The 9,535-nt window shown below is 36.0% G+C and overlaps 1 protein-coding gene across 1 annotated transcript in view; it reads left to right on the forward strand.

The window, feature by feature from the left end:
• Positions 1-6,915, forward strand: part of TTC21B (tetratricopeptide repeat domain 21B) — a 33,782-nt gene extending 26,867 nt beyond the window's left edge. The window contains exons 24-29 of the mRNA XM_032189784.1: positions 174-335; positions 741-936; positions 3,124-3,348; positions 4,304-4,424; positions 5,607-5,674; positions 6,578-6,915. Of these exons, the coding sequence (XP_032045675.1) occupies positions 174-335; positions 741-936; positions 3,124-3,348; positions 4,304-4,424; positions 5,607-5,674; positions 6,578-6,655 (850 nt within the window). The 3' untranslated portion in view covers positions 6,656-6,915. The remainder of the gene's footprint in view (positions 1-173; positions 336-740; positions 937-3,123; positions 3,349-4,303; positions 4,425-5,606; positions 5,675-6,577) is intronic.
• Positions 6,916-9,535: the final 2,620 nt, after the last annotated feature.

The raw sequence follows: 9,535 nt of genomic DNA on the forward strand, positions 1-9,535 counted from the left end.
ATGCAAAACAGTAGTTTTCAAAAACAAGCTTCTCTCAATAGTATGCTTGCTTTTTGAAACTTGTATTATCAATGCATGTACGTGATCTGTCTTCTAAATTCTTGGGTTTTGGGTGGGACTTGGGGCAGCAAATTTTACTTGCCTAGATTACAGTATTGTAATTCTTTGTCTAGGTACACAGGTGAACCAAATGATGCACTCCGGCATTTTAATAAAGCTCGAAAGGACAATGACTGGGGACAGAATGCTGTCTATAACATGATTGAAATTTGTTTGAACCCAGACAATGAAACTATAGGTGGTGAAGTCTTTGAAAATCTAGATGGCGACATAAGGTAAGTGAATGAAGTATATGTTGCTTGGATTCTTCTGTCAACCCATCCTCCCTGCCTCTTAATTATGTGTCTTAATCATCTAAATTGCTAGAATTTCTGAGCCCATCTAGTGTTTTGAATACCTATTAGATTGTATGAGACTACTCAGAACTGTGAAATAAATCACTTTCAGACAGAATATAAAGGATTTTATCTGGAACCTTAGCTGCTTGTAGAATTAAAAGACAAGTTGTAGACAGGTTGAAACAGCCATTGTTACAGAAGAGAATCAGTGTAGAATGCTTCTGTAACAAAGGCATTACTTTAGCGTGGAATCTGTAGTAACTCAATGTATTTGGTGTACAAAATGTAGTTTTAGATATGAAGGTAAAGGTTTATTTTTACAAATGCTTTTTCTGATAATAGCAATTCAACAGAGAAGCAGGAGTCTGTGCAGTTGGCTGTAAGAACAGCAGAAAATCTTCTGAAGGAACTGAAGCCTCAGACCAGTCAGGGTCACATTCAGCTGCGAATCATGGAAAATTACTGTCTCATGGCAACCAAACAAAAATCAAATGTTGAACGAGCACGGAACACTTTTACTGAAATAGTAGTGGCTGAGGTTAGTAACCTCTCTTGTTTCCTCATTTATCTCCCTTACACTTACAGTTAGTCACATAGTTCACATTCAGAAAGTGATGTCTTAGTGCTACTATTTTAAGATTTCTTTCCCATTAAAGAGTATTTTAAAGGAAAACAATATGCTGAAATAACATCTAAGAATTTCTGCACTGGATTGCAAACTTACAGCTCAATTATATGCTAATAACGCTAGTTGCTAATGTGAATAGGCTTCTTGGTTTGAGTTCTTGTTTTATTTTTTTAATTTCCAGTTGGTGTAGTTTAAGCATGGCAGGCAGCTTAGCACCACACAGCCACTTCCTCATTCCCCCCACAGTGGGATGGGAGAGTGAATTAGGAAGGTAGAAGTGTGGGAACTCATGGGTCAAAATAAAGACGGTTTACTAGGTAAAGCAAAAGCTGTGCATGCAAAGAAAAAGAAAATTTGTTTGCTACTTTGTCAGCAGGCAGGTGTTCATCTATTTCCAGGAAAGCAGGACCCATCATGTATAACTGCTTTTTGCAGCAACTGCTCTGCAACAGTTAAAGCATCTGTTAGTCATCACTATTCATCAAAAATCCAAATCATCTACAAGCATCTATAAAGAAAATTAACTCTGTCATAGCCAAAAGCATGATACCAGTCTTAGCAGCTTGTCTGATGATATAAGTATATATGGTACCTTCATTCTTTAAGCAAAAACAATTCAATAAAGTGTCTTCAAGCACTTCATGGCAACTTAGCAGAATTTAGATTCTAGGGCAAGATAATGCATGTGCATAAAATGCATTCTTATGATATGATTCTTCATTATTTTATAGCTACTTGTATTCCTTAACTTTAGGATTAATAAAGAATACTGTCACCTTTCAATGTTTTTTTATTCAAACATGTACAGACACATTTAGTCTATCAAAATGCCAAGAAATATCTAAGTTGCTACTAGTCATTTACTGTATACTACTACAGTGTTCCGCCCACTGGCTGAGCTGAGTATGATGGTCCTTTCCTGTGTAAGGCAGTTTGGAGAATGTGTCATTCTGCCTCCGTTACTGGCTTCCCATTTCTGCTCAGAGTTGATCTCATGTTCAGTGAATATGCAGTGTTTCTCACATAGTGGCACAGTTCAGGCATGAAGAATGCTCCAGTTGATTGTCTTCTCCCCAGATTTACATAAAATAGGTTTTAATCCATTCAGAGTAAGAGAACTGAGCCAGTTCCATCTTGAGAAACTTCTAGGGAAGTGCTCTTGCCTTGGCTATTACAGGGAAAAAAGTGATTACCGGATTCCATTTTGAGAGACTGTAACATGCTAGAAGGTTAAGCACTAATGGTTATTGATCCATTCTAGGTGTGACTGTTGTGGTGTGTAGGGATGAGCTGATGATTATATGGAGGAGGGTTGGGGGGGAGGGTGTGCATTTTTTTTTTTTTTTTAGCTCACTGTGGCAAGCCTATTTACAGCACAACCCCACAAAGACATGTAGAGGCAGAATACCAAGGGCACCCAGTAGCGAGCCAAGAATGCAAAGAGGGGGAGAGAAACTTGTAAGCTAGCTGCTAATGGAATCTTGTGTTCAGGATATGAAACCCATTCTAGGAAGGGCAAGATTTTAAGAATCATGATTCTTTTTTTTTTTTTTTTTGCTTGAGAGGCTCTTGCACAGAATGGTGGCTTTTAAGAACCCTGTTTATTGAGTAGCTTTCTGATACAGGTAGTTTAGACTTGCAAGTCTAGGAGCTGTACACCTAGAAATAAGAATCTGTGTCCCTGTTACTGACATTCACAGATCTCTAGAAGTAGAAAACACTTGTATTGCAACTTCAAGTGAATTCAGTTTCATCAGACGTATTTATTTTGTATATCAAAAGTTAGTTGTATCAGGTTGTTTCTTGTTGAGATGAAGTATATGTGAATGCTTTCAATACTTCCTGAGCCTGGAGAAGGTTGTCATGACCGCAGCCAGACTTACATTCAGCCTCTTAAATATTTAACCTAGTACTTATTATTGTGATCAGTATTATAAGAATAACCATTGCACTAAATGGAAAACATATTTGTAAGATTGGATGTTCTATCTTTAGTTCCTGCAATCTGTATCAGAAAGGTATAAACACTTAGGTTTTTCTTTTCTTGAAAGCAAAATCAAAAAATCGTTTAAATGGTCACTATGCCTTTTTCTGCAGAAAGATCATATACCAGCACTTTTGGGAATGGCCACAGCCTACATGATCTTGAAACAGACTCCACGAGCCAGAAATCAGTTGAAACGGATTGCAAAAATGAACTGGAATCCCATTGATGCAGAGGAGTTCGAAAAGAGTTGGCTTCTGCTTGCAGATATATATATTCAGTCTTCAAAATATGATATGGCAGGTGAATTATTAAAACGATGTCTTCGTCATAACAGGGTAAGTGACTGCACATTAGTAATATTTTAATTCACATAACTGGTTAGTTTCCATTTGAAACTTGGAACAGGCATGGCACAGGAATAGATCTTACCTCTTGTGGTATTTTCCTCATTTTTGCCTTTTTCCTCATCAAGCTGTTCCATCTGTTTCATTTTCCTTCCCCTGTGGCCCATCCAGTAGTCTAGTTTCTTGTAGATATTATACTAAAAGCTTGGGATACTGTCTATACTGTGCAGATTTTCTTTAGAAAAAAAAGCTCCAGGCATGGCTATGCTGTTTGTTCCAGAATGCTCTGATGTGAAATCTTGTCATTGCTTTGGAAGCCTAACTAAAAAAGAATGAAGTTAAACAAAGAATACACTCTATATATCAATATTTCTTTGGTCTGCTTTAGTAAATGAGGTATCTATCTTCATAAAAGCCTTATTTTTTCTCTTGAAATATTTGAGCTGTGGGCAACATGACAATATAAGCTCTTAACAATACAGTCCTGTAGTAGTTGTTTAATTTCATAACTTTTTTCTGCTTTATACATTAAACACAATATTCCTGTATGAACTAGTTGAAATTTCATATTAAAAAAAAAGCAATTAAATTGATGTACGTGTAACAATAGCTTTGCTTATGTTTTCTTGTGCTTAGTACTTTTACTTAGTAACTGAAATGTAGCTACAGAGTTCCTGGAGGCACTAAATATGTTTGAAGGAGTAGTTGCATTGTCCTCTGATATCTATACTTGTCTCAGATTAATTTAGGATGTCATTCTGCAAAATTCCATGTAACTGATCTGTATTGCAGATATTTTAAATCAGGACTGACTTGTCATCCAAGGTAGTGCAAGTATTACTTAATCTTTCAAGTTGTACTGATTTGAAGTATTTAAGCAATTAAGGTGTAATTGCTTAAAGGTGTAACCTAAATAAAATCTTGAATGAATATTTATATTTTGCAGTCCTGTTGCAAGGCTTATGAATACATGGGATACATAATGGAAAAGGAGCAAGCCTATAAAGATGCAGCAATGAATTATGAGATGGCCTGGAGATATGGAAACCAAACAAATCCAACAATAGGCATGTTTATGTAATGTATATGTATCATTTCAGGCAATACAGTAAGAATGAAAACACTACTGTTACCTGGAAGACTGTATTTTTCCGTCTGTAGAAATAATTACTGGTTTCCCTCACATAAAAACTCCAGCTATTACTGCAGCTATTTAATGGTCTACTTAAGTATTTAGGAGAGCCCCTATGGCAAGAGATGGAAGTTCTATGATAACTAAGAAATCTCATCTTACTGATTTCCATATGAGGTTTGGTCATGAACTCTTAGGAAACTTATAGCTGGCAATTATATGCTGTCTGTATGTACAGTATTCATTTTGAATATTTTTATAGTAATGCAGTATGTACTAGCTGTAGTAAACAACCTTTATACCTGTCCTATTATCTGAGGGTGGTAAATCATTTACTTGTTTACTACTATTTTTTTTACAGGTTATATACATATATATATATATATATATATGAATTAAGATTTCAAAAACTATTTAAATGGCTTTAAACACTTAAAATTCATCATAAGCTGAAAACTTGAGATTGTACTCAACTTCTAGTTGGGGTGGTTAATTGAAGTTAAGCTAGACTGTTACACTTGTAGACTACTTAATATAGGAAGCCCTTCGTAAAACTTACACATTTAAAAATCTCATTTTGTTTTTCTATCTTTGGGAAAATACCTTTTACCTGGAAAATATCAGCCTGATGTGTTGCTATGGGACTTAACTATTCCTTGTGACTGAATTTTATCTGTTGTCTGCTGACAGTGGAACAGAATAGCATTTTAATTTCCTAGTTTGTTTTTGGTATTGTGACTTTTTGCCCTTTAATAATGGAATTCTTTATTTTCTTAACAAAGAACATGGCAGGTCACACTGGGAAACCCTGTGGGGTACCACATTAGTTGAAGGAAGACAGCCGTTATTTATACTCTGTAGAAAAAACATGATCTCCAAAATGTCTCCTCTTGATTCCAACTGAGCCATTCATTTATCAATGTGTAAAGGAAATTCCTCTACTATTTAAAGTGACTTCCAGTAGAAATCTTGATATTTACGGTCTTAGATGAGAGAATATTTGAAAACAAATACACTAACTATAGAAACGTATGGTGATCTAAAAAAAGCTTTAATGTGATATTTTACTAATTTAATATGGAAATTGAAATTGTCACCTTTCTCTGTACACTTACAGGCTACAAGCTGGCTTTCAATTACCTGAAAGGGAAGAGATATGTTGATGCAATCACTATTTGTCATAAGGTAGAATTTGTGTTTAATTCTCTCTCTGCTGTAGTAAATTTGTTTTACATAATGGTCCTTTTTTAATATTTCTAAAATAGTGTAATATCATCAGAAAGACACACTTAAAGCAGATTGGTTATGTAAAGGATACTTAATCCAGAGCTCCCTGGCCATAAGGTAAATAAGAGATGTGGTTGGCTATCATATGTGAAGGCATATTTAAGTGGCAGTGGCTTCTTTTGGTTCTGTGGTTGACACTTGTAAGTTCATACAGAATTGTAGCTGAAGGTAATAATAAAATATTAATATTGGAAGACATTGTTAGAAAGTAAATTCCTTTGTATGGTTCAAACACATACACTAGATGCAAAATAATAAAGGGCTGTAATTTTAGAGCCAGAGTGAACATTGATATAATTACTAGTATTAATAACGAAATTATATTTTCTGTTTGGAGGAGAAATGAGAACTAGAAATCATAAACTAAATGGAAGGATAAGGGAGAGGAGGGAATTGGAGGGCAAGAAAAAGTGGATAGGGTGTAATAAGAAAGAGCCTGAGGGAGTGAAAATAAAATCGGTTTATCTCTGTGGAGAAAATTCTTGCAACCTTGGAAATATCTCTGGGGGCTGCTGTTCTTAATGCATGCATTCCAAACCACCTAGAGTCTTTAGCCCTTGACACTTGCATTTTTCCCACTAAGGTCACGGGATACTGTGAAAGGGAAGCAATGTGTCTTCAGTAAAGTTGTTCTTGACCTCTGCATGTGGTAGTCTCTAGCTACAAATATTTATACGTTCTTACATGAAACTTCTCACATTATTGACAGTTTTAGAATGTGTAAGCTCAGTGATGAGGGGGATAGCCATCCAAGTATTCTTTCCTTTCAGACAACTGTTATGTTTTTTGGTCTTCTGACAGGTGCTCGAAGCACATCCAAACTATCCGAAGATCAGAAAGGAAATACTTGACAAGGCCCGTGCATCGTTAAGAACATGACTTTAAAAAATAAATAAATTTTGAAGCTCATCAACTTGTTTGATCTCACTTTGGAAACTATTGCAATGACAGTGACCATATCAGCACAAATGTACTGTGAATATGGAATTCAATTTCTGTGAATATGGAATACAGTTATATTGCATTAGAAATCTGGTTTATTTCCAAGAAAAATCTGCAGCCCTGAAAAGAACTGTAGTTACTCAGCAGAGAATACTGCTTATGTGTGTGGTATATAAAGCATCATCTGAAAATAAAAATAACAAAGGTAAGGGCCACAAGGCCCTTTATATATAAATAACAAAGGTAAGGGCCATCTCTATAAAATACTGCTGAAGTGTATTTTGGATAACAACTCCACAACTTGTATCTCCAGGAAGGAAGTCACTAGTGTCCATTTCCCATCTATTTCTCAAAAGCGAATATGCACTCCACACTGTAATCTGTACTGCAAGTAATCTATACTGCTGTGTGTTTCAAAGTAAAGTAGTAAATATAAGATAAAACTTCTGTGAATACAAGGGTTTCAGAGAAACGGTATATAGGAGATAGTGCACTCCTATTCTTTTGAGTTCCAGCAGTTACAGTTTTAAAGACTAACTCTGTATTCTTTTGTCCATTTGAAATAGCACTCAAAACAACAGCCTGTCCTAACCTAGTGCAGGTTTTTTGTTGTTTTTTTTGTCTTTTTGTCTCTTGTTTTTTTTTTTTGGCTTATTGTTGAGATGCTGGATCTTGGTTTAAGTAAACTGCTCATTCCAAATTTCTAAAGTATGCTTTTATTTTTATGTATACTGTAAATACACTTCAGTTTTTCAAGATTAAAGTAATTGTATACATTGTTCTCAAACTTTAATTTTTAATGAAATTGTAGTATTTAAAAATAAGAATTTATATTAAAAAAATATTCAGTAAAGGCTTTTAAAGACTATGCAAGTCTTCTACACAGTATTAATTCTCTACTCATGCTGTCTGTTATCAACCTGTCTGTCAGACTTCCGTGGAGAAAAATCTCATTTCTAATTTGGAGGGTTTAGTCTTTCAATATCATATGTGTAGGCAGTACAGTCATATGTGTAGAAGTTAGTGCTTGTTTCACCTTTTTCCAAAAAGCAGGTGTGTGACTTTGTTTTGATTACATGGGATTGTGGTCTCTTGTGTATGTAACACACCTGTGGCTCTTTAAGGGATCAGCAACAAGTTGTGAATGACATTTTGTCAGTAATGCAGAATTTCTTTGAAAACATGCCAAACAAAAAATGCTAGTGCACTGGGGTATGTGTTTTTTCAAACATACCTTGGTTATATGTATTTGACTAGAAAAATACTTTGGCATGAAGAAAAAAAATCTTAAAACTAGTACTAAAATTTCTTAACTCTGTTTCCTGATTAAGTTTTAGCTTTCCATGTTGACATCACGTAAAGTCACTTTTTCTGGCAGTGAGGTGGTGGTCTGTTTTTGACAATTCCTTGTTAGGCTGCACAAGGAACTGTTTAAAATCATATCTAATCTTACCTATCAGTAACTGGGTGCTCTATCTTGGACAATTTACAGGCTTGTTTCCTAAGTGATACATGTCAATCTGCTTAAGTGGTGATGCTACCTACTGGAGGTTTCTAGGTTCTGCATTCAAGTAATTTCTGAGTTGTTGATCAGCTAAACTAAAATTAATGAAAACTTTCAGGTGCAGGTGTGTAACATTTCTGCAAGTTTTGGGTGAAAGATGGAGTTAAGTGGCCTTTCCTTCACCAGGTAACCTTGAAACTTTATGCTATTGACTTACCCCTTCTGTAACAGCCACAACAAAGGAGGGGAAAAATAGGAGATTGAGGCAGGGATAAGACTGGTTTGGAAATGGAATGGGGAACATAGAAGGAACTGGAAAATGCTGAGGCGGGAGGGTGTATTATATGGAAGCTGGGCTGTGGGGATCAGACTGTGAATCCTTAATCTGCTGGATTTTTTTTTTCCACTGCTAAAATACAAAGGCCTATTTCAAGGCAGTTTCTGATAAAACAGCATTTTTTTATCCACAGCCTTCTCTGTACTGGATCAGTGTTTCTGCTTGCTCTGTAGCATTGGAATAACACTTAGCTCAAGCTTAGAATAAAGTAGGTGCTTTTATGTCAAAACATGCAAGATGTGTTCAAAATTGGTGAAACTAAAATGCATCTACACCTCCTTTCTTTTACTGTGCAACTTATGCTCACATTGCCTTTTCATAAGATAGTTAACAGTAGGTCATGATGATGATGATGCATCCTCATTTTGGCTAGGATAGTGTTAATATTCTTCCTAGTAGCTGGTATGGTGCTGTGTTTTGGATTTAAGGATGAAAATATCGTTGGTAACATGCTGTTTTAGTAGTTGCAGAGCAGTGCTTACACAGAGCCAGGCGCACTCAGCATCTCTTGCTGCCCTGCCAGCAAGGGCCTAGGGGTGCACCAAGAGCTGAGAGGGGACACAGCAAGGAGAGGTGACCCAAAATGTCAGAAGGGATGTCCCACATCATTGGTGTTGTGCTGAACAACAAAACTGGGGGGGAGTTGGTCAGGGAGAGGCTGGCATTGTTCATGGGTGGTGAGCAATTGCATTGTGCATCACTTGCTTTGTATATTCTATTATAATATTTTCCCTTCCTTTTCTGTCCTGTTAAATTGCCTTAATCTCAACCCAGAAGTTTTACCCTCTCTTAATTATCTCCCTAGTTCCACAGGAGTGAGGGGTGAGTGAATGGTTGAGTGGTGTTTAGCTGCCTGCTGGGTTAAACCACAACATGATACAGAAATTAGCTGACAAATTAATCTGAGACTTTAAGATTTTTCCTTGCTACCTTATGGTGGAGAGTTTTATTGATACAGCATGGAAGTAAAAAAATC

This window comes from Aythya fuligula, chromosome 6 (assembly GCF_009819795.1).
Source record: "Aythya fuligula isolate bAytFul2 chromosome 6, bAytFul2.pri, whole genome shotgun sequence".
In the NCBI taxonomy this organism is placed as follows: domain Eukaryota; kingdom Metazoa; phylum Chordata; class Aves; order Anseriformes; family Anatidae; genus Aythya; species Aythya fuligula.